Source organism: Cyprinodon tularosa, unplaced genomic scaffold, assembly GCF_016077235.1.
Source record: "Cyprinodon tularosa strain WSP-4 unplaced genomic scaffold, ASM1607723v1 ctg581, whole genome shotgun sequence".
NCBI lineage: Eukaryota > Metazoa > Chordata > Actinopteri > Cyprinodontiformes > Cyprinodontidae > Cyprinodon > Cyprinodon tularosa.
In genome coordinates this window covers 292,267-319,104 of record NW_024039320.1, presented here as the reverse complement: position 1 = coordinate 319,104, position 26,838 = coordinate 292,267, and the positions used below count along the sequence as shown (strand labels likewise).

Genomic DNA, 26,838 nt, shown 5'->3' with positions numbered 1-26,838 from the left:
AGTCACGTGACAGGCAGGGGAGAGAAAATAAGCGGAAGTTGTTATAATTCACAAAATAAAAGGGCTCTCCTTGCCAAAAATAGTAAAATAAAAAAATAAAAATGCATTAACTTATTGCGGCATGAATACGGAAGAGGAGTAGGGCCACTAAAAAAAGTATATATATATATATATATATATATATATATATATATATATATATATATATATATATATATATATATATAAAAAAAATCAGAATTCTGAGATTAAAGTGAGAAATTCTGAGATTAAAGTCAGAATTCTAAGAAAAAATCAGAATAATAAAAAAAAAAAAAAAAAATATATATATATATATATATATATATATATATATATATATATATATATATATATATATATATATATATATATATATATATATATATATATATATATATATATATATATAAATATATATATGCTATTTGGGAAAAATAAATAAATAAATGAAAACTACAGGAGTAGCAGCTTTACAATACACTAACTCTACAAGTACCCATACAATAAATACTCAGATTTTCAAATGCCCCAAGGAAAATGAATAAAATAAATAGCCTTTGTTTGTTAATGGGTTTAATGTTTAAAGGTTAATGTTTTCTTTTTGTTTTTTTTTTTCATTTTCAAAAATGAAACTAAAAACAACATGTTTGGTGAAGAACTCTGTGTCAATGCATTTTATTTTGTTTATCATTTTATTGTATTATAAGGCTTGGTTAAAAAAGATAATGATATCTGAAGTCCAAACAAGTAAAACAATAATAATAATAATTAAAAAAAAGTATAATAAAGTAAAAATCATTGGTCCTTGTCATTTAAATTTCAAACCAAAAAGGTTTGTAGAGTTTTTGTCCTTCATCTCCGGAAAACATTCCAAAAATTATAAATATCCTGTCCAGGGGTGATGCTGAGAAACGAATCCATGCATTTGTAATTTAAAGGCTAAACTATTTTAATTCTTTACTGTTAGAAATTCCACAAACTGTAGTTTCAGCTGGTCCAAAATGCTGTAGCCAGAGTTCTGATGAAAATTAAAAAGGGAGATCATATCTCTCCTATCTTAGCTATCCTTTATTGGCTTCCTGTTAAATCAAGAATATAATTTAAAATCCTCCTTCTCTTGTATAAAGCCCTAAATAATCAAGCCACCTGTTATATCAGAGATCTCATTGCAAATTTTGGATGGTTTGTATTTGTAAAGCTTTTTTCAAGGTCGGTGACGTGACCAAAGTGCTGTAAACTGCATTCAGTCATCACACACTCACTCACTGATGGGGACAAGCTTCCATGAGGCTCACTGACAGGAGCAAGGCTGCTGTACACATGTGCCATCAGACAAGGGCGTAGGTTTGATTTGAACTTTGGTGGGGACACTATTGGTCGGTTGTCATTGGTGCTGCAATATGCGTGCCCTTTTTTATGCTCGATGTGGGCATCCGTACTGATAAGACGAATTCATTGTTAAAAGAGAAAAGCATCATTTTGCTACATTAATAAAAATGTTATAAGCTCTACACTCATTAGATGCTGTTTATCAATGTTTGAAGTATCACTGGCTCTGATGAATGTGGAATTAGGACTGTTTTCCACTTTGTAAATGGTTTCATTTGCATGACTAATAGAGAAGGTAAATACAGTATTTTCTTTTGAAGATATACAATTGTGCAGAGTTAAACCCCACTCTTATACTTTACCTACTATGCTCTCTCTGTATCCAGCAAAATAATACATTCATTAAAATATTAACTTCACTATAAAAGTTGAACATCTGGGCTGTAGTTACTCTATATAGCCCATTTCATGTATTTTATCTAGGGCTGAAAAAATGAATCGTATTAATTGATTATTTCAATAATCGTCAACTAATTTAGTATGTGATTAATCATTAACTGGTGAATGGAGACTATAAAACATAATATAAATGTAAAATAAATGTCCCTTTCCCCTATAGAGCAATCAACTTAGATCAGTAATTATACCTACATTGTAAAAATACTATATATATATATATATATATATATATATATATATATATATATATATATATATATATATATATATATATATATATATATATATATATATATATATATATATATATATATATATATATAATATATAAGATAAAAAAAAAAGTTTTGTCTGTCAATATTCTCCATCCAGAACTCCTCATGTTGAAATACTTTAATTTCACCTGGTTTATTTAGACATCACCTGAAGCACTGAAGGGCCAGCTGCTTCACCTACAAGCTGCCCTGCATCATTATTACTGGATATCTGTGTTTCCTATAATCATTTAATGTATAAGTGCAATTTTAATAGTAAAGGATTAAATGTAACACAACCTTTTATCATCGTCCTATATTGCTTACTGTCTGACTGTTTAAATAGCTCCTTACTGTATGTCTATTTTCTTTTTTAGTGGAATCATCTACAAACACAACACTAAGAATGAGCCTAATTGTACCGTATTCAAATATAAAATAATTTTTAACAATTATAAAAGACAATATAACACTATCTTATCTGTAATTTAACATTATCCAAAATAAACAGCCAGATTCAGCAGCATTTTTACCAGACATTAATGTTTGTACTAATTTACTTATAGACTGTGTGGAAATCTATAAGATAAAATCAATGTTTATATTCTTCCTTTGTTTGTTATTGTCTTTATCCTATTTCTAGAAGTATAAATAGTCAATAAAATAGAACTATCATTATGTGGAACCCTAATTATGCTTTTTAAATGAAAAACAGCAGATGTTTAGGCCCCATTTCTTGTTGTTGTACTCTATAAGAGAAATAACACCTGCTAATAATTATACCTTATAACTTTCTCAAAGAGTCATAAAAAAATGAAAACAGTAATAGCAACTAAATATTGGTAAAAAGGAAACACTAACTTTTTCTTTTTCTAGTTGGCTGTGGATAAGAATCAGAAATGTTGATGGCTTACAGCCTTTATTTGCCCATTTTGTGTCTTCAGAACTCCTGGCTGACTCAGAATATTTCGCTTTATAAAAGAAAAAAAAAGGTTTTTGTTTTTTAGTGTACATGATATTCATTTTTTTTTTTTTATTGGGACTAGTTTTGTAGCCTAATATTTATTGTAGTAACCGCAGCATTCTAGTGTGAATAAATTTTCAATTTTGTGCTCCAAGCACGCCAGGACTAGAAAACAGCCAATCAGAGAGAGAGAAGGCGGAACCTAAGGCAGAACAACCAATGAGAGTGGAGTTAAACAGCGCAGCACAGTTCCATGCGCTGCTACATGAAAGGGACAGGAGAGACCAGGCAGAGGAGCAGCGAGAGGAAAAGAAGCCACTGCTGCAACAACTACTGCTGGAAATTATAAACATGTTGCTCACATCCAATTATTGGTAGGGACAATTAGGTCGGTTCAAAATTTTGGTAGGGACATGTCCCTATGGTCCCTATGCAAACCTACGCCCATGCCATCAGACTCTGACCAACAACAGTAGGCAATGCAGGTGAAGTCTTTTGGACACAATTACATTGAAAGCCAGCACAGAGCTTGAGCTGGCAATCCTTCAACTGCAAAGCAGTCTCCTACATCTGACACCGCTGTCACCCCAACAGAGCACTTACTTGTGGTAATTTCTAAAAGTAGAATGGGAGGCATATCTTTTAGTTATCAGGAAACCTGGCAGTCTGTCCACTTTTAAGGGAAGGCTTAAAACTTTGCACAAGTTCACCCTCACAAACAATTACAGGTGCTTGGCTCCAGGTACTCAAGAGATTCACTTCCATACGGAAAGCCCACATTCATATCTTCAGGTAACACAGAGTACATGTCAGACTTAATAATATTACTTTAGCGATAGTTTCAAGGTGTTGCTTTATTGTATGTCTCGTACCATGTCTTTCGGTTGTGCTGTTCTTTTTTCATCTCGTTAGACGTGATGAAGCAGACTGAAAATGTTATATCATTGTCTCCTTTCTATCTCTTCCTTCTTTCATCTTCTCTATTATTTTTCTTCTCTTTTTTCCTTTGTCTTCTTCTGTATTTTCTTTTGAAGATATACAATTGTGCAGAGTTAAACCCCACTCTTATACTTTACCTACTATGCTCTCTCTGTATCCAGCAAAATAATACATTCATTAAAATATTAACTTCACTATAAAAGTTGAACATCTGGGCTGTAGTTACTCTATATAGCCCATTTCATGTATTTTATCTAGGGCTGAAAAAATGAATCGTATTAATTGATTATTTCAATAATCGTCAACTAATTTAGTATGTGATTAATCATTAACTGGTGAATGGAGACTATAAAACATAATATAAATGTAAAATAAATGTCCCTTTCCCCTATAGAGCAATCAACTTAGATCAGTAATTATACCTACATTGTAAAAATACTATATATATATATATATATATATATATATATATATATATATATATATATATATATATATATATATATATATATATATATATATATATATATATATATATATATATATATATATATATATATATATATATAATATATAAGATAAAAAAAAAAAGTTTTGTCTGTCAATATTCTCCATCCAGAACTCCTCATGTTGAAATACTTTAATTTCACCTGGTTTATTTAGACATCACCTGAAGCACTGAAGGGCCAGCTGCTTCACCTACAAGCTGCCCTGCATCATTATTACTGGATATCTGTGTTTCCTATAATCATTTAATGTATAAGTGCAATTTTAATAGTAAAGGATTAAATGTAACACAACCTTTTATCATCGTCCTATATTGCTTACTGTCTGACTGTTTAAATAGCTCCTTACTGTATGTCTATTTTCTTTTTTAGTGGAATCATCTACAAACACAACACTAAGAATGAGCCTAATTGTACCGTATTCAAATATAAAATAATTTTTAACAATTATAAAAGACAATATAACACTATCTTATCTGTAATTTAACATTATCCAAAATAAACAGCCAGATTCAGCAGCATTTTTACCAGACATTAATGTTTGTACTAATTTACTTATAGACTGTGTGGAAATCTATAAGATAAAATCAATGTTTATATTCTTCCTTTGTTTGTTATTGTCTTTATCCTATTTCTAGAAGTATAAATAGTCAATAAAATAGAACTATTATTATGTGGAACCCTAATTATGCTTTTTAAATGAAAAACAGCAGATGTTTAGGCCCCATTTCTTGTTGTTGTACTCTATAAGAGAAATAACACCTGCTAATAATTATACCTTATAACTTTCTCAAAGAGTCATAAAAAAATGAAAACAGTAATAGCAACTAAATATTGGTAAAAAGGAAACACTAACTTTTTCTTTTTCTAGTTGGCTGTGGATAAGAATCAGAAATGTTGATGGCTTACAGCCTTTATTTGCCCATTTTGTGTCTTCAGAACTCCTGGCTGACTCAGAATATTTCGCTTTATAAAAGAAAAAAAAAGGTTTTTGTTTTTTAGTGTACATGATATTCATTTTTTTTTTTTTTATTGGGACTAGTTTTGTAGCCTAATATTTATTGTAGTAACCGCAGCATTCTAGTGTGAATAAATTTTCAATTTTGTGCTCCAAGCACGCCAGGACTAGAAAACAGCCAATCAGAGAGAGAGAAGGCGGAACCTAAGGCAGAACAACCAATGAGAGTGGAGTTAAACAGCGCAGCACAGTTCCATGCGCTGCTACATGAAAGGGACAGGAGAGACCAGGCAGAGGAGCAGCGAGAGGAAAAGAAGCCACTGCTGCAACAACTACTGCTGGAAATTATAAACATGTTGCTCACATCCAATTATTGGTAGGGACAATTAGGTCGGTTCAAAATTTTGGTAGGGACATGTCCCTATGGTCCCTATGCAAACCTACGCCCATGCCATCAGACTCTGACCAACAACAGTAGGCAATGCAGGTGAAGTCTTTTGGACACAATTACATTGAAAGCCAGCACAGAGCTTGAGCTGGCAATCCTTCAACTGCAAAGCAGTCTCCTACATCTGACACCGCTGTCACCCCAACAGAGCACTTACTTGTGGTAATTTCTAAAAGTAGAATGGGAGGCATATCTTTTAGTTATCAGGAAACCTGGCAGTCTGTCCACTTTTAAGGGAAGGCTTAAAACTTTGCACAAGTTCACCCTCACAAACAATTACAGGTGCTTGGCTCCAGGTACTCAAGAGATTCACTTCCATACGGAAAGCCCACATTCATATCTTCAGGTAACACAGAGTACATGTCAGACTTAATAATATTACTTTAGCGATAGTTTCAAGGTGTTGCTTTATTGTATGTCTCGTACCATGTCTTTCGGTTGTGCTGTTCTTTTTTCATCTCGTTAGACGTGATGAAGCAGACTGAAAATGTTATATCATTGTCTCCTTTCTATCTCTTCCTTCTTTCATCTTCTCTATTTTTTTTCTTCTCTTTTTTCCTTTGTCTTCTTCTGTTTTTCTGCTCTATTTACATTGCAGTGTCCATATAAACTGTAAAACTCCCTGCATAATTATAATAAAGCAATTTATACGCATGAAAAAAGTTGAGCAGTATGGCAATTGCCATACTGCTCCACTTGTGAAAGTAAAATCTGTTGGGCTCTTTTTGGCATCAAGACAATTATTCTTATTGTCACATTGCCAGACAGGACACAGTAAAAAATTAATAATAATTTGCTAATAATAATTTGCTTTTTGCTAATGCTTATAGTTAGTGTCCCATGTTATCTCGAGCTTTCTCTATAGTTATGCTGCTATAGGCTTAGACTGCTGGATCACATAGGGCCCACTTTACATCATCTGCTTCATTCTATTTCTATTCTCCCATTCTGAAGTGTTTTTTTCTTGTTTTTTTTTTTTTGTTCAACATTTAACTTTATGTTTGCTCTGATTTTTCTTGTAATATTTGTTCAATCTGGTCTTTTCCTATTTGGCTGTGATACCAAAGAAACATCTAGAATGGTGCCATCAAAATCTCCGGTTATAGATGATAGAGCTGCGCCTGTTTTTTAAAGTTTTTCTCCTAGAAATAGCTTTTGGCTCAGCTTTTACTGTGACTGACTGTATATGTTCTCTTTCACCTCTTTGTTGTGAAAACTAGCTTAGAGCTTGTCTGCCTAGCTACTTGTCTCCTAGGTAGAGCTCCCTGTGTAGGTAGTTTACAGTTACCCTTTCTAAGGAAAGTATTTATAGATCAGTTATTCTACGTTTCTTTCATATTGCTCCTTTTATTTCCTTGAACCCCACAGTCGGCCTCGGCAGAAGGCAGCTCACACCGAGCCTGGTTCTGCTGCCTTCTCTTAAAAGGGTGTTTTTCCTCTCCAGTTTTGCTGCATGCATACTCAGTGTGAGGGATTGCTGTTGAGTTGACAACAAAATGCATGAAGTGAATTTCATTGCCGCAAGCTTATCCAGGAGGAGCATGTCTTGCAAGTCATTGACTCGAATTAATCAGCTGGATTTCCTTATATAGAAAACTTTTTACCAATCTCACTCTATGATCTAATTGATCCGTCTATGTAGAGTACCTTAAGCTTGGTTTATGCTTGACGAGTCCGCTTGGATTATTTAGCCCACCTGCCCCCACCCATCCTCACAATATTCTACAGAAGCAACATAGAGAGCATTCTGACCAGCTGTCTCACTGGTGTGGAGGCTTCAGTGCAGCAGATTGGAAGAAAGTGAGAAGAGTGGTGAGAACAGCAGAGAAGATCATCAGGGCTCCTCTTCCCTGCATAAAAGACATTTCATCCCAGCGCTGCGTGTCCCAAGCCTTATCATTATCAATGACCCCTCGCACTCCCACCATGGACTGTTCTCCCTGCTTAGCTTTGGGAAGAGGTTTCGAAGTATTCAATCCAGGTTCAGCAGATTCCAAAACAGCTTCTTCCCCACCGCCATCATACAGCTGAACTGTTGAGAAAACTCTAAATCATGTCACAGACTCTGCATGACACTGACAACACCAAACCAAAAACGCTGCATAACTTCACCATATATATTTAATGCTATAAACTTCCATATCAATGCATTTTTTTGCACCATGTTTTTTATCCTACACTGTTTACATTTGATCACTGCTGCACTTTAAGAAATGGATATGTCGTGAAAGCTGTACAAAACAAAATTTTGTTTTGTATACACTCTATGTATACAAAATGACAATAAAAGTTGTCTAAGTCTAAGGCTGTCTAATTTTTGACTTGTCCACTATCAACACATTTTTTTCCAATATATGCTGATAGGGGTGGTATTTATGAGCTATCTATCTAGATGTTTATATTTGCAAACCCTCGTCAGCAGAGCTGCTGTTCGCTCGCCTTGTTTTCCAAGCAGATCCATCCGCTTTGTGTTTCTCTCCCCTCCAATATTTTCTCTGTTCTGCTGTGCTGTAATCTCTGGGCCCCCTCTTCTACCCCGAGCCTGAGAAAAGTGACCATTTTTGATTCACTGTTGTCCTCTTTCACTGAACTTCTCCTTTTATTCTCCTTCTCCTTTTAAAGAAGATCCTCGGCTTTAAGACTTAAATATTTTGTTTTTACCTATGGTTTATTACCTTTACATTGCATTAACTAGCTAACTGTTATTCTAGGAGGTGGATACCCGCATGTTTTTAGTACAGCTAAAGGTTAGCAAAATGTCATTAGAGATAGTAGAATCTTGGCTCTATCAATTAAACCATTGTGTAAATCATAAATGGTTTTTTTTTTGTTTGTTTTTTACAGTGTCCTGTCTAGCGTGGCAATAAGAATAATTGTCTTGATGCCAAAAAAAGCCCAACAGATTTTGCTTTCACAAGTGGAACATTACGGATATATCACCATAGTGTTCCACTTGATTTATGCATATAAATAGTTTTATTATAATTCATGAAGGGAGTATTACAGATTTTATGGGCACTGCAATGTAAATAGAACAGGGAAGGAGAAACAGAAAAAAAGAGAAAAGATGAAAGAAAGAGGAGATAAAAGTGTATATATAGGGTATATAAGGGTATGTATATATATATACAGTACTAATTCACAACAACACTTATAAGAAATTTTGCAAGGTAAGTGTGTCCAGGTTTTATACACCTTTCAAAGTGTTTTAAAATGGACTGCTTGAAAATGTTTGCATTATGGCAATAGCAAACAATAAACTCAAACTATAAGCTTTCTAAAGAGAAAGGTATCACAAAAGAATATATTAAAGAAGCTTAATAAAAGTTTGAGAGGAAAGAAGCAAGGAAGCAAGCAAGAAGAAGCAAGCAAAGCATTGATAGGACTGGCAAAACAACACCCATTCAGGTTTGGGTAAAATGCATAAGGCATGGATAATGGCTGAAAAACAGCCACCATGCACAAAGATACAGTACAGAACCTATACCTCTAGCTTGGAGTTTTGCTCAGTGGTCCAACGTCCTATGCTATGATTAAAATACAATTTCTATTCAATTTGGAAAATAATGCACTTCAGAAGCTTAAAAAACTGTTTAATGAACTGATAACAGGCTTGGAGGAAAAACAGATTTTTTTAATAACCTTGATATTTTTCCCAACACAATTAAAAAAAACTTCCAAAACACAGAAAGAATATTACTTGTCTCACCAGAGATTAAAATATATGTCTTTTTTTAATCCCACAAGGTCTGATAACAGTTTTAAAAGGTGCATAATCATCCTGTCGTAGACTTAGACAACCAATATTGTTATTTTGCGTACACAGAGTGTATACAAAACGCAATTTTGTTTTTTACATCTGTCAAGACATTTCCATTTCTTATAGTGCAGCAGTGATCAAATGTAAAAATTTTGGGAGAAAAAAACATGGTGCAAAAAACGTATTGATACGGTCAGTTCTATGCAGAGCCTGTGACATCATTTAGTGTTTTTTCAACATTCAGCTGTTTGATGGTGGTGGGGAAGAAGCTGTTGCAGAATCATCTGCACCTGCATCAAATGCTGCAAAGCCTCTTCCCAGAGGGCAGCAGGGAGAACAGTCCATGGTGGGGGTGTGAGGGGTCACTGAGGTGGGCAGGTGGGCTCTCCTCATTCTCTGCAGGATGTATAAGCGCTTTTGTGCCCTTTTGCCCAGTGATATGGTGTTTTACATTCCAGGTGAGGTTTTCTGTGTTGTGCACCCCCAGGAATTTGGTGCTGCTGTAGGGCTGGGCGATATAGAAAAAAGCTTCCTCTTCTCCACACTCAGGATCAGGCTGTTGTCTCTGCACCAGTCCACCAGCTGCTCCCCCTCCTCTCTGTAGTCGTGGTCGTTGTCGTCTCTGATGAGGCCCACCAACGTGCTGTCATCTGGAAACTTCCCAATGTGATAGGTGGTGAACCTAGAATGGGCAATTAACCTGCATTTTGGCTCCCAAGGGGGCATCTAGCACAAGTTTTGATTCCAGAGAGGGCACTTTAGTGTGATTTTTGGCTCCGAAGGGGTCCCCTTAACATGCTTTGTGGATCCCAAGAATGGACTTTTAACATGCGCTTTGGCTCCAAATCGGCCACTTAGCACAATTTTTGGCTCCCAAGGGGGCACTTTAACACACGTTTTGCTCCCTGAAAAGACAATTTAAAATTCACTTAAGCTCCAAAGGGGGTACTTAAGCATGTTTATTGGCTCATGAGAGGGCAATTAATTATTTTGTATTTTGTATCCCAAGGGGACAATTGAACATTTGGTTGGCTCTCGAGAGGGCAAATTAACAGGCTTTTTGGCTCCAGAGCTGGCAATTTACCTGCATTTTGGCTCCCAAGGGGGCACCCTAAACTTGTATTTTGGCTCCAGAGAGGGCACTTTATGATGCATTTTGGCTCCAGAGAGGTCGATTTAGCATTAATTTTTCCACAGTTAGGCCACAGGGGGAGTTATTACCTCCCCACCTCACTGCTAAGCTCCACCATCAAAAACAAGAAAACACACCATCAATGACTTCAATGGCTACAGACCTGTCAGACAGGGTCTCTGGTCATGAAATTCTTTAAGTAATTTGTGTTGAAGCATCTAGATGGTCTTGATAAATTTGAACGATTAATGATTGTCTTCTTGTTCCTACACCTAATCACATCTGAATCTGCTTACACAGTATCATCCGGAGAATCAGCCAGACCAGTGGAGAAAATGTCTACAAGTCTAAATTCTTAAAAAGAGCAGGAAGGAGTAGGGATACTGTGTGCCTTGTTTAAACCATTTATTTAATCTCTGAAAAGGCACCCTCTCAATTTGTTTAACAGGTAAACAGGTTAGTAGATGACGCAGTCCAAGGGTGTAGCTTTGTGGTGAAAGTTGGTGGCTGATGGACTTACAGTTACTTGACACAAATGCTTTCAATAGGGTTTGTATTTTCCAAAAATGAGCTCAAGCATATATTTATTGAGTGCTTTCCTATTGTTGAGAACACAAAAGAACAAAAATACAGTTATGTTTATATTTAGTCTATACTTAGACATTAATGTATAAAAAAGAGGATGAATAACAGCCAATTCTGATGCCAACAGCAATATATCATGCCTCCCTAGAATACACACAATTTTAGTTTAATTCAATCATCCATTCAGAAAAACGTGGATTGGTAGATGGATGTTTTCCCTTTCAGCTACATCAGTAATTATCCTCCTTCAAAAGCGGCAAAATCAAATTTAGAAAATTGTCCCACATATTGTTGAGAGCCGACGTCTATGTATTGAAATTATTGGTGAGGACATGTCCCCACCAGTCCTTCAAAAAGTTACGCCTGTGACGCAGTCGTTGTGACAAGATTGAAGTTCATGTTTGTGTGCACAAAATTTGGGCATAAGGTTGATTTTTTATTATTTTGTAAATAAAACTCCTGAAATCAGGTCCATAACTTGTGTATTATTTATCAGGTCTCCCTTAAACAATCTGGAAGAGACGCTGGATAGAGGATTTAGGGGAAATTGGAACTTGGGTGCAGGGGCGGAGCTAGGTGGGGGGCCAGGGCCACCCTAACCCAGTCATTGGCCACCCCTGTGGCCACCCCTACCATTTTTTTACCCTCTAATACAGACGGTGGCAGCAGTAATACTCTCAAGTGGAATGTTTCAACTTATTTAACATTTTAATTTTCTATATGTAAACAATTACCTGACAACAAAAATGCTGTGGTTAATCATGCACATCAATGTATTCCGTAAAAGATAAAAAAAAACAATCCACTGGACTTGGTTTCCAAGTTTTGAAAGCCTCTCCCTCCCCCCCCCCAGGAAGCTTTCTTAATTCAAATGTCTTTTACGGAATGACTATGACCTGAGTGACTGAGAATCTTCATCAGCACACATCAATATACTAACATTAAAGGAATAGTACACCCAAAACATGATTAGCCTTCATTTTCTACTCACCCCCATGCTGAACAATTCTCTGGAGTACTTTTTTGATATCTCAAATGCATCTGGAGATCTGGGAGGCTTCTTGCTGTCTGCTGACATTCAAATAATGGAGGTCTATGGTGCCAGAGGCAGAAAGGTGCATAAAAGTCCACAAAAAACGTGTCAATATTCCTCCATACTGCTCGTCCAATGTATTCCAAGTGTCCTGAGTGAGTAGCATCCAGAATTTACTCGAAACGAAGTCATTTAGAATGTTTTTAGAGCATAAACAGTAGTGTATAGGATTTCCTGAAAGCGCGCACATGCGCGCTCATGACGCTACGGAAGCCGGCAGACCAAACCAGATGAAAGTGCGCATTCAGCGTCTGCTCTGCCAATAATGCAAGCGTAGAAGAAGAAATGTGCTGTTTACCTGTGCAAAGAAAGAAACAACGAAAGAAAAATGTCTGAGGACTTCAGTGTTGAGGAAGAGCATGAGTTCTTTGCCGAGCTGAATACGCTGGTTTGGTCTGCCGGCTTCCGTAGCGTCGTGAACGCGCATGTGCGCGCTTTCAGGAAATCCTATACACTACTGTTTATGCTCTAAAAACATTCTAAATGACTTTGTTTCGAGTAAATTCTGGATGCTACCCACTCAGGACACTTGGAATACATTGGACGAGCAGTATGGAGGAATATTGACACGTTTTTTGTGGACTTTCATGGACCTTTCTGTCTCGGTCACCATAGACCTCCATTATTTGAATGTCAGAAGACAGCAAGAAGCCTCCCAGATCTCCAGATGCATTTGAGATATCAAAAAAGTACTCCAGAGTGTTGTTCAGCATGGGGGTGAGTAGAAAATGAAGGCTAATCATGTTTTGGGTGTACTATTCCTTTAAAGATGATAAATACAGCATTCATGCTCTTTTCAGGACTAGATTTTGTCTTATATTGGGTAAAGAGAAAATTATGTCTCTGCAAGTCATCTAGGAATCTTCACTGAAACCAGAGATAAATAACTATTTTAATAGCAAGTAATCATTTGAATGTAGATATTAGAACAATATAAATTTTATGCAGGTTAATTATTAATAAAGTAGGTAAATAATGATAATGAATAAGATGTTCGCCCCGGAATTTAAAGGGGAAAGAATTTTGTCCACTACACCTTTAATTTAAACAGCATGGATGTTTACATGCGTCTATTTGTTAGCAAAGGCTGTAGGAAAGTATAGTTTGTCGTTATTTAGAAAATACTGATATTGTGGTTGTTCATTGTCTTTTTGAAACAGTGTAGATTGACCCTGAGCTTCTGGCACCTATCCACTTTCGGCCACCTCTCAGTGTACATTGGTTATTTTCTGGCCACCCTCATAAAAATTTTCTGGCTACGCCTCTGCTTGGGTGGTGGTAGACGTGTCCATTCACAAGCTTTTCTTTTGAGACAGACGGCAGACAGACGTCACGCTTCCTACGGAGGAGTAATAAAAATACAGAAAGAGAATTGAGGAAAATAATATTAGCCCGGGGTGTAAAGCCAGCAGCACTGCGTCCTATTCCTGCTTCTTCCTCTGGCACACAGCCTCTGACCTGGGCGCCTCATATCTGGGAGGGGAGGAGGGGGAGGAGGTCTCACTCGGATAGAATTTCGCTGCGACCTGTCGGACCTGCGCTGTGTTATGAGCGGCTTCCTTGGTTTTCCGAGCAGACAGCGGGGATAACTGTACTGTATCTCAGCCTAGCGGATGGGAGTGAAAGTCCGCCATATTCACCACGCCCGGAGAGTAGAGCCGCTGGAAAACAAACCGACAGCCTCGCTCATGTGTTTTTTCCCCCCTTTTTTCTCGGCTAAACGGTCAGTGACTTGGAGCAACAAAGGAAGTATTTCAGCGATTTAAAAATTAAACCAGAAACCATCGCTGAGGACTTTGAGAGAGAATCTACCGGAGCAGGGCAGCTCAGAGCGGAGGATGTTTTAAAAGGATCTGTTGATCATCCGGAGAAGGAATTATAACAGTTATCAGAGCAAACCTATTCCACTGAAGCCGCTTTATACTCCGTTTGAAGCTTTCAAGAGGCTCGGAAACACATGAAAGAGGCTGACAGCGGGTAGGGGACTCCGGTTATTCCTCTCAGATATCTTATTTTCCGTGCGACTCCCTACAGACACGGTTTATCACAACATCCCGGCCTGTGTGAAGCTTATGGGGTTCCCTCCCCGACAAATGTGAAATTTGGATGACTGGAGGAGGGGGAAGGGGGGAGGGAACAAGTGGAGTAGGACCGAGAATGACCCTGGAATCTCTAATGGCGTGCTGCCTCAGCGAGGAGGCGAAGGAAGCCAGGCGGATCAACGACGAGATCGAAAGGCAGCTCCGCCGGGATAAGAGGGACGCGCGGCGGGAGCTCAAACTGTTGCTTCTCGGTAAGCTGGCTGGTGGGAGGGGAGGGGAGGGGAGGGGGGGCTGAATTCCTCCATCAGAAAGCCCTCTGTCAGGAGGAGGTGGTGGGCTACTAATGGGGGCTTCCCACCTGGGTGAAGTGGGCGGTTGAAGCCTCCTCTCCGTTTAAGGAGTGGAGTGCAGAGATTGGCGGCGGAGCAGCAGGGAGCAGGCCTGGTTGGCTTCCTGGGTCTAAAACCACCTGATTTAAATCACTGGGACCTGTTGGTATCGAGGGAAACAAATGCTCACTGCCTGTTATCGCTGCTCTGATGGGAACCAGCCCATAAAGCAGGGCCGGCCCAAGGTAGAAGCGAAATTAGTAGCCTACACTATTTTTATTGCACAACCTGAACTCCAATTAAACATTACTGACACTAAGTAATTGAGTCCTTTTATTTAATAATTGTTATTATTAACCTCACTTGGAAGCAGTGTGGAGTTAAGGGTTTTATAGTGCTTTTTCAAGTCAGCGGACTTGACCAAAGTGCTTTACACCACAATCAGTGATTAACCCATTAATGTAAACACTCACACATTGATGATGGCAAACTACATTGTAGCAACAGCTGCCCTGAGGCTTACTGAAAAAAATCACAATCAGTAGACAATACAGGGGAAGTGCCTTGGCCAAGAACACAACAACACTGAAAGCCAGAGGGCTTGAACCGTCAAATTTTTTATTTCAGGGCTCCATCCCACGCCACTGTCACTATTGTCTGATTAAACGTTAATTGGAGTTTACACCCTCTTAAACATGCCTACAGGTGACAGAGCAACCCACATTGAGCAGCAATTATACTAAAATTGTAAAAAAAAAAAAAAAAAAAATGTTTTATTTAAGACAAAAATCTTTTTCGTCTGTCAATATGCTCTATCGAGAACTCCTCAAGTGGAAAAGTTTTAGTTGCACCTGGTTTAATGCAGTAAAATATCTTCTTTAAGGAAACTTTTGCTATCCGATTATTAATCGATTAATCAAAAAAAAAGAATCGATAGATTAATCGATAAGAAAAATATTTATTAGTTGCAGCCTATTGTCATGTTATTGGTCAAGAATAAGGAATTGGTTCATTCGTAAACGTTGGAATTAAGCAGCATTTAGAGAGCTTAGCATATAGCTGTGTGATCTGCTGAGAGATGTTTGGTGGATGGAAAAGACCTTTGCACGTCTGGATTAGTTTCTTTTGCTTTTTTCTTTGATTACTCTCAAGAAGAAGGTTTTGTGTGTCTAGTTGTTTTGTTTCAGTAGATCTATAAATTTTGTTATAAACTTATATTGTTGGCCAGGTTTTCCAAAAAATGTTTACAGGCATGGCAAAGTTAAATATTAATGAAAAAATAAAAACATGTTAATTTGCCTGCTTATCACCAAAGCTGAATAAGGGCAGACCGACAATAGAAAATATTGGAACAGATTTCCTGCTAGAACTGCCTCATTTACCACGCTCCTTTGAATTTCAGTGTCCTTATCCTTGTCCAATAGTGATGACTCACTACTGAAAGGATCTTACTGTGCCAGGTGAGCAATAGAGATTTTAAATCAGAAATGATTGAATTAAAATGGAAAGATTTCTCCAAAGCTGAAGTATTAATGTCTCCCAGCACGTAAATGGAAGTACTCAAATTCCCTCAAGGGTCAAAAATGTAAAACACAAACAAGAGTAAGCGATTATACCGTCAGAGCAAATGAGCAAAATAGAGAAAATAATGATTTACAGTTATTTAAAAAGAAAACTTGCTCAGGGAAAAAGATGTGCAGCTGTTCTGGATGATTTGACAGAAGTGATGTCCCATGCATATCTGTGCTTAAAGAAATAGAAGATTGTTATCAATAAAAGTAAATTAAACTGCAAATAACGACTTAAAACACTTATCTACATCCCTTACAACCACTTAAAGCTTTCAACATCAGGGGTCCGTTTCATGAAGCAGGTTTACCTAAAAAAATAGTCTCAATCTGAAAACGGGGAAACTCTGACTTTTCCGGTTCACAAACGGAGTTTATTCAACCTCTGTTTCAGTCACCGTAGTAACAATCCCCCCCACAGCTAACCTGGTTGATAGCAGGTTTTTTTCAGTAAACTCCGAGCGTCCTATGTCTCTGCTCTGATACAGCCAATCACGCTGTTTTATTTCCTGGGTTAGTCAGATTTTTGTCCTAATTTTGTTCACTAGGTCCGTTACACACATTAGGTTTTAAAAACAAGCACTGCATGTCCGTTTGACGAGGATCTTATTAAAGAATGACATCCCCATCAACTTTTTCACAGGGAATTGAATATATATAGGGAGAGGATTCTACAACTCAGTTGACAGGGCATGAGATTACTTGTTTGTTTTTGTTTTTTATATGAGTGAGATGCTGATCATTTTATTTTTATTTAGTTATATCTAAAGTACATTAACAACTTAAACCTAAATAGAGTAATTAATTCCATGGGGGAAAAGGAATTACTTTAGGGTTAGGATTAGGATTCACTTGATGATAACCTAATGAGCCTACTGGCACAATCTGAAGCCATTCTATGGGATTTATAAGCATTTATAACGGCCATTTGTCTGCAAAAAGACACTTTACTGTGTAAAAGAAGACAGATTTAACGTGAGGAGGGACCCATGAGATGATCCACGGTTCTATATATTAAAACAACATCTTTAGACTTCATCCCCACCTGCTGCCTGATTTCACCTAATTAGATACATTGATCTACTACCATTCAAGAAATAATCCCATAATATTTTCACTGTAACAGCTATGGCAAGCCGTTTTGATATGTACTAGTTTTACTGAATATGTGTTCCTGATATCCGAAAACAAATATTTTATCTTTGTCTAAATGACCGTTTCAAACAAAATCTCCACAATATTCTCCACATCTAGAATAAACATTCTGGATGTCTAGAAATTAATTTCAGATTTCTATATTCCGAATATTACTGGTCAGCATTTGTATTATTTCAACAATAAAAAGATGTTTTTCAGATATTATAAATACATTTTCAGTCAAGCTGATAAATGTATGAAGGGCGAATTAAAATGTGTAAACATTTCTAGATATATAAAGCGTAATTGTTTTACGTTCTAAAATTCAATTTCTGCTACAAAAATATAATTTATAAAATATATTATTACAGTTAGGACTAGGAGTGTTAATATGATCAGGAAGAATCTTATTTTAGTGATCTACAAACAATAGATTGGAGTGCAATAAATGTAAAAATGGCTTGCCATAGTCCACTTCATATAAACTTACGCATTAACTCGAGGAACAATCTTCTCCTTCGCCACCCTCCTCTCCTTTGTAGCTGTAGCACTGTATGTCTATCTTAAACACATTCTTTTTTATTTTATTTTTTTGCATTTCTGCATTAAAATCTCTGGTTCCAGTCAGGTGAAATAGGCACCTACAGGTGCTGGTCATAAAATTAGAATATCATGAAAAAGTAGATTGATTTCAGTAATTCCATTTAAAAAGTGAAACTTGTATATTATATTCATACATTACATACAAACTCATATATTTCAGATGTTTATTTTGTTTAATTTTGATGATTACAAATGACAACAAATGAAAATCTCAAATTCATCATATCAGAAAATTAGAATATTACTGAAGACCAATAAAAACAAAGGATTTATAGAAATGTTGGCCAACTGAAAAGTATGAACATGAAAAGTATGAGCATGTACAGCACTCAGTATTTAGTTGGGCCTCCTTTGGCCTGTATTACTGCAGCAATGCGGCGTGGCATGGAGTCGATCAGTCTGTGGCACTGCTCAGGTGTTATGATAGCCCAGGTTGCTCTAATAGTGGCTTTTAGCTCTTCTGAATTGTTGGGTCTGGTGTATTGCATCTTCTTCTTCACAATACCCCATAGATTTTCTATGGGGTTAAGGTCAGGAGAGTTTGCTGGCCAATTAAGAACAGGGATACCATGGTCCTTCAACCAGGTACTGGTAGCTTTGGCACTGTGTGCAGGTGCCAAGTCCTGTTGGAAAATGAAATCTGCATCTCCAAAAAGTTGGTCAGCTGCAGGAAGCATGAAGTGCTCTAAAACTTCCTGGTATGTGGCTGCGTTGACCCTGGACCTCAGAAAACACAATGGACCAACACCAGCAGATGACATGGCACCCCAAACCATCATTGACTGTGGAAACTTTACACTGGACTTCAAGCAACGTGGATGAAGTGCCTCTCTTCTTTTCCTCCAGACTCTGGGACCTTGATTTCCAAAGGAAATGCAAAATTTACTTTCATCAGAGAACATGACTTTGGACCACTCACCAGCAGTCCAGTCCTGTTTCTCTTTAGCCCAGGCAAGACGCTTCTGACGCTGTCTGTGGTTCAAGAGTGGCTTGACACAAGGAATGCGACAGCAGAAACCCATGTCTTTCATACGTCTGTGTGTGGTGGTTCTTGAAGCACTCACTCCAGCTGCAGTCCACTCTTTGTGAATCTCCCCCACATTTTTGAATGGGTTTTGTTTCACAATCCTCTCCAGGGTGCGGTTATCTCTCTTGCTTGTACACTTTTTTCGACCACATCTTTTCCTTCCCTTCGCCTCTCTATTAATGTGCTTGGACACTGAGCTCTGTGAACAGCCAGCCTCTTTAGCGATGACCTTTTGTGTCTTGCCCTCCTTGTGCAAGGTGTCGATGGTCGTCTTTTGGACAACTGTCAAGTCAGCAGTCTTCCCCATGATTGTGTAGCCTATAGAACTAGACTGAAAGACCATTTAAAGGCTTTTGCAGGTGGTTTGAGTTAATTAGCTGATTAGAGTGTGGCACCAGGGGCCATCAATTTTGAACCTTTTCACAATATTCTAATTTTCTGATATGATGAATTTGAGATTTTCATTTGTTGTCATTTGTAATCATCAAAATTAAACAAAATAAACATCTGAAATATATGAGTTTGTATGTAATGTATGAATATAATATACAAGTTTCACTTTTTAAATGGAATTACTGAAATCAATCTACTTTTTCATGATATTCTAATTTTATGACCAGCACCTCTACTGTTGCCTGTTGTCATGGTCACTCATCAAATCGGTGCTCCACTGATAAGGGCTTTTCATAGTTGTTGTGCACGCTCTTGGCTCTCAGTGGACCTCGTTAAGATTGATTGAACTAATTGATAGCAATTGATAGTGAAACAGAACACTCAGTGTTCGAAAGTTTTGGCTAGATCAATTTAGAGTTGTGGATTTGAATCTGAATTTGTTAAACCTGCTTCATGAAACCGACCCCTGGAAAATGTATTTATTTTGAACGGTACAGTACATAAAAATAATACACTGTTATCGGGGTTGAGTTTTAGTTCTTGATGTCGGTTGGAAGCCCCCCAAATCAGATACTGTTAAGCGACGTATGCAGCCTTGGGCAGGCTCTGCTTCAAGGGCTCATTCAGGTGCTGGGCTTATTTATGAGAATAACAAATGTTCGCTGGGCCAAAGTCTGCACTTTATTGGGTGTAATCGAAACAGTTTTGCAGGTTAAAGCCAAACTCTGGCAATGATTATATCAGAGGACCACAGGACCGGCCTGGAGCCTTGCTGCACTTCAGTTAAAAGCATTTGTGTTTAACCACTCAGGCATTGTTGTGTACAGTATGACTTTTTCTTTTTTTTTCTTTCTTTTTTCTCTTTTTAAGCCAAGTATAAAACGATGATCCGTGTTTATTAGACCTTGACTGTTCACAAGTATGGAGATATACAAAGGTTTAGATAGCCAGGGTTTTTCATTATTCTGTTTCTATGCTTTGGTTACGGTATTTCATTTAGAGATCAGAAAAAGTGTCTATGGGTCTATGGAGCATATAATATTCCTACCCCTCCTTCAACTGTTGTTGATCACCAAGGGTCAGCATGCTAAATGTATCCTCTATACTTGTCCCTTAGTTGTATATATGTATATTTCATACTTTTATTATATGTCCAATTAAGAACATTAAAACAAAAAACAGCCTGACTAATGAACCGGCTAAGATTAGCTTATCTTAGCAAGAACAGAATGACTAAAAAGTAAAATATTCTGCACAATTTGCATTTTCTTAAGCATTACTACTATAATTGCAGGTTTCTGTCACATTTTTATGCTTCAGTCTATATAACTGGATTAATGAAATATTTATGTAATTATTAAGGTAAGTGTTAAATCTAAAAACATTTTATTTTGTATTCTCTCACGTTTTAAATTCAATATTGCTAGGCTGGACAGGATAGTTTTAAATTAGGTCAGTTGATTTTTCTTGAAATGGAATAAGAAAACAAGTGACTATTTGATTTTAAAATTAGACCTGCACCTATCGATTGTATTATTAAGTGATTAATCCACAGTTTATTTTTTTTTTATTTAAGTAAATAATAAAGTAAAATAAATCTATAAGTAAATTTAAATATTTAAAAAATAAGAATTTGTAATATAAAAAATACTTATCTGGCATTTTGAATAAACCGCAAATGGCTAAATATGTAAAAAAAAAAAAAAAACCAAAAAAAAAAAAAAAAAACCAACTTGCTTATAAAATCTAATTAACCTTTAAAGGAGATATCTTTTTTTTTTCTCAAATATTTATAGTTTAATATTTGCTGTAGGGAGGTTATTCTTTCATTAAATGGCTTCTTTTAGATTCTGTGTAGCCTGCCATTACTCTTGGTAATGTTTCAACTCAATTAGGAAATAAACAATTATTTCAATAATCGATTAATCACAATGACCTTGATTAATTGTTTCACCTCTTAATAAAAAAAAAGCATTTCTCAATCAAATTGGCTTAACACTAAGTTTTTTTGGACCTTTAAAAATTTAACAAAACAATTATTTCATTTTTTCTTTTTTAGTAACATTAATGATTTTACCTGCAAATTTGTTTTTAAACTTAAATATCGATTTTATGAAACAGTTATTATGGCCTTTGAATTATATATTTTTTCTGTTTCTACAAGTAAAATCAAATGACAGAAAAAATATGGCCCAGGAAGTCATTTTTTTCCCTTCACTTCTATTTTTTTTTTTACCTTAATACTTTGAAAATGTCCTACTGCCCCATATCCAACTTTTCTGTTTTAACTTGTTTTTTAATGAATGTAAAGTCAGTGAAAGGGAGGATTGATGACATTTCTTGTAGTTCTCATAATTGAGTAAGACATTCCCTCTTGCTCTCATTCACCCTTTAGTTATACTCTTGGCAAAAAACCTAAAACTCTGGAAAGCTCTGGAACATATATATTAATAAGAGAGATGAATGTTATTTTCGATGTTTTAGAGAAAACAGTTTTGTTGGTTAGTGTTTTTCTCAGGTTCTCATGGACGCCTGACATGACGATTCCAATTTTCAGTCTTTTTCAAAATAAATAATTTGTGTAAATTGTGTTTTCATTCAAGCATTTATTGTGAAAAGCATAATTAATTAAATGAAAATGTGCTGCAGGGGTCCCCTTTTTTTAAGGGATTTTACTTCTAAGTCCTTAGAAGAGGCTATTAACAGGCTTTTAGCTTGCAATTCATACAGCCGTACATTGTACGGCCTTAATAAAAAAATGACAAATTGCACGCCCAGCTTTTCCCCTGGAAACTTTGTTAAAATGTTCAAAATTTCACAAGCAGCAGATGCTGGAGTGGGAACATTTTAATTTTTGTTGGTCGAAGTGCCACATCAACCAATCAGAGAAGCTGATCTGGGGGCTGGCAGGGATTTATTAATGCCTAAATTAACCTAAAATGTCAAAACCTGCTGGCAAAATATGTTCACATTTATTTAGGGATGCACAATATAATCGGCCCCCTATCGGTGTCGGCCTGTATCGGCCTTAAAACTGAATATCGGACATCGGCCTCCCCACCGATATTTAACCCGATATTTGATCAGCTTCTGAGTTTCTAAAGTCAAAAAAAAAAAAAAAATACTACTACTTCTTCCTCAAAAACTTCTTTTTTACAGACTTAAAAACTTCTAAAGACGAGGGAAAATATATTGATATATTGCCATTTAAAAACACCATATCAATCTCTTTTACTAATGAAATATTGCTATATGTCATCGAAATTTCGCCATATTTTTATATGTTGATATATTGACGCGGTATCGATCTATTTTACTAACAAAATCTCACAAGAATTTGCAAAATATCACGAGAGTTTGTAACAAAACGATGAAATTTCACGAGATTTTGAAAGTAAAATAGATCGATACCGCGTTTTTAAAAATCAATTTGATATCAGCATGTGAAAATATATTTGAGTATATTATTTTTCAAAGTGTCAGAAATGGATAACAAAACTGCTATTTTCAATGACTACTTATTTTTGTCCAGCTTTAACATTGGTATCGATATCGGTTATCGGCTACATAAGTTTTAAAATATCAGCATATATTATCGGCCAAAATCCCAATATTGTGCATCCCTACATTTATTGTTCTGGTGCTTGCAGTCTGTACCATATACCTGAAAAACACTAACATCTACTTCCAGCCACCACAAACAGTAGTGGAAACCCCCAAGAGGCGATCGGGCCTGAGGCAGCTGCTGCTGGATTCCCAGTGACTGCGCACCTCCGGTATGTGGGGGTCTGTGCGCCTCCGACAGCGAAATAATATTTGAAGGCAGGATCGTAATCTTGTTAAACTGACTGCACAGATGATGCTTTGAGGTGGACATCCTCGCTTAAAGACTTGTTAAAACTACTTTTTACCAGGTTATTGCAACAAATATAGCAAAGCCGCTCTCTGCCATTCAACAAAGGAGCACCACAATCATCAGATGCATCTGTGCACACTTTACACATCTTAATATGTACACGCATAAAAAATGAAGCAACAGGCGTTTTTTTTGTTGTTGCTCAAATCACGATGAGAATGTAGAATTAAACTTTTTGATTGTTTGAATTAACTTATGAAACATAATGTTGTAACTAAATATTATTTAATGTCTTCCTTATAAAATTTCCACCTCTAGTCAAGCACACATACTTAGTAAAAAAAAAAATAGTTAAAAAGGTAGTGTTTTAACAAAGACATAAAAGTTAGCTGCATTTCACCTCAAAATGCAGGAAATAGCTTTTCATAGAGTCTGAATTTTAAAATTTTCCAGAGGAGGATCCCCCTGGACCCACCTAAGGCCTAAAGATGTGATTCATCAAGGTGTACACACTATGAAATATTCCTAGCTAAAAGCCTGGCTATGAAGCATTTCTACATCCAGGCATATTTCCCTAACCTCACTGATCTTCCTCAACTCCAAACAAGGTGAACCAATGATTCATTATGAGATGAAGAAATGCGAGAAAAAGTACTTTTCCACAGATAGAGATTCAGACTCTGGCACCAAAAGCTGGTTCTACGGGAGGGGGGGTACAACTTTGAGTCAGACCAGAGGAAAGATACCCTTCTTTAAAACCCTGGTTTTAGTTTGGTGTTTGAGCTTCTTGCTTCAAGGCAGTAAAAACACAGAACATTGACAATAGTTTTAAAGTTAGAATAGCATTCCAATAGCATGAACTCACTGTCTCTGATCTGACAACTATTTATTCTCATACCAATCAGCAGCGCTTAAGAAGCTCATTGTTAAGAGTCACGTATAGTTAAGAAAACTGCCGTATGTCACCCAGGATCATCTAAGCTTGATTATCAAACAGAAATGTGTTTGAAATATTAAGAAATAAAGCTCATGATAATTAAGGCATCTGTTTGGCAGGGATTCTGAGATCAATCATTTATTATGTTTGAAGTTTAACTGTCTGCCGACTCTGCATTTCTCCACTGCACTGGATGAGTATGTTTTAGTGGAGCATGACGTGGCACCGACATGACTCTTAGGTTAGGGAAAAACCATACCAGTTCTGGCTCTGGTTAAACACAGGAACACTTTTATTGGAAAGCCTCACATGTTTACCTCCTGGAATCTGTTTAGTCTGATTTTTCTTCTTTTGTTTTTTTGTTTTGCATTCTATCAATGTTTTTTGTGTGCTTTATCCTATTAACATGCATGTAGTCAGTTAAATAACATGCCGCTGTCCTTTTGCACATCTCTGATGCTGCTCTGATGTTGCTATTTTCAAATATCCATTACTGTATAAATGTCCATAGCTGTATATTGGTTATTTATTCAAACTCTTCAGTACAGTATTTTATTGTTTATATTTTAACTCTTCACTAGTATCTTTTTCTTATACATTTTTCTAAGGTCCACATTTTTGTCATAATTTTTTCTATAATCTTTTTGCTGCTTTAAACAGCAGAATTTCCCCATTGTGGGTCAATAAAGGGATGTTCAATGCTATTCCATGTAATGACATGGCGTTAAGGAGCATGGTTTTATATAAGGCTAAATCGCTTAAAGGAATAGTACACCCAAAACATGATTAGCCTTCATTTTCTACTCACCCCCATGCTGAACAACACTCTGGAGTACTTTTTTGATATCTCAAATGCATCTGGAGATCTGGGAGGCGTCTTGCTGTCTGCTGACATTCAAATAATGGAGGTCTATGGTGTCCGAGACAGAAAGGTCCATAAAAGTCCACAAAAAAAACTGTCAATATTCCTCCATACTGCTCGTCCAATGTATTCCAAGTGTCCTGAGTGGGTAGCATCCAGAATTTACTCGAAACGAAGTCATTTAGAATGTTTTTAGAGCATAAACAGTAGTGTATAGGATTTCCTGAAAGCGCGCACATGCGCGTTCACGACGCTACGGAAGCCGGCAGACCAAACCAGCGCATTCAGCTCGGCAAAGAACTCATGCTCTTCCTCAACACTGAAGTCCTCAGACATTTGTCTTTCGTTGTTTCTTTCTTTGCACAGGTAAACAGCACATTTCTTCTTCTACGCTTGCATTATTGGCAGAGCAGACGCTGAATGCGCACTTTCATCTGGTTTGGTCTGCCGGCTTCCGTAGGCTCGTGAACGCGCATGTGAGCGCTTTCAGGAAATCCTATACACTACTGTTTATGCTCTAAAAACATTCTAAATGACTTTGTTTCGAGTAAATTCTGGATGCTACCCACTCAGGACACTTGGAATACATTGGACGAGCAGTATAGAGGAATATTGACACGTTTTTTGTGGACTTTTATGCACCTTTCTGTCTCGGACACCATAGACCTCCATTATTTGAATGTCAGCAGACAGCAAGAAGCCTCCCAGATCTCCAGATGCATTTGAGATATCAAAAAAGTACTCCAGAGTGTTGTTCAGCATGGGGGTGAGTAGAAAATGAAGGCTAATCATGTTTTGGGTGTACTATTCCTTTAAGCTGAGTTAAACATTATCTGCAGTCATGAACCATGCTGTGCTTCATCAGAGGCTCCAGTTATTTGGAGTTGGAAGGACTAGTGCCATCATGCTAATCTTAATTTTACCTCCACAGATTCAGTAGATCAAAAGAGGTCATATTACTCTCAGCTAAATAATAAAATAAGTCCTTTAACCAATTATATGCTGGGGGGGGGGGGGGGGGGGGATTGAATGTTCTTGTCATCATATTGTCAATGGATCAAACCATTTAGACAGCTGTGATAAACTACAAACTTACAGGCTGCTACAGCAACTTGGCTTTCAGCTGTGCTTCGTGGGGATGCTTTGTCCCTTTGTTATGGTATTGTGCACCATCACTTCAAGTGGTTGACCTAACCAAAGGAAGTTAATGTGTGCTCTATTACTGTATATTCCCGTAACCCATATTCTGTAAATGCATTGTGGGTTTTTAAATTCCCTAATTGCCTTGTTTCCTGTGAGACGACGGGGTTGGAAAAGTTTTCTTTAGGTTCACAAAGTGGGTTTTTATTTCTTTTTTTATGTCATTGCGGCTTTAAGTTTGTTATGCACATCCTTAATGTATTTTATCTGTAGATTTAAAACTGCAGAGCTTTGATTGTTTGTCAGCCTTCTTCAGGTTTGTATCTACATAGTTATTAAAAGTGACAATTTAGTTTTTTTTCTCTTAAGTATTTTATGTTGTAATGAATTCTAAAAGGCAATCGTTCCTATGGAATGCTTAAATTTAACGTCTGGTAATAAATATAATTGAATCTCAAAATACTTTTACTATTAAATAGAGGTCCTTCCTCTATAG

General features: G+C 36.7%; 1 protein-coding gene across 1 annotated transcript in view; it reads left to right on the top strand.

Moving 5' to 3' along the window:
* Positions 1-13,802: 13,802 nt before the first annotated feature.
* Positions 13,803-26,838, top strand: part of LOC119797392 (guanine nucleotide-binding protein G(q) subunit alpha) — a 38,644-nt gene continuing 25,608 nt past the window's right edge. Inside the window, exon 1 of the mRNA XM_038306460.1 lies at positions 13,803-14,741. Within this exon, the coding sequence (XP_038162388.1) occupies positions 14,555-14,741 (187 nt within the window). The 5' untranslated portion in view covers positions 13,803-14,554. The remainder of the gene's footprint in view (positions 14,742-26,838) is intronic.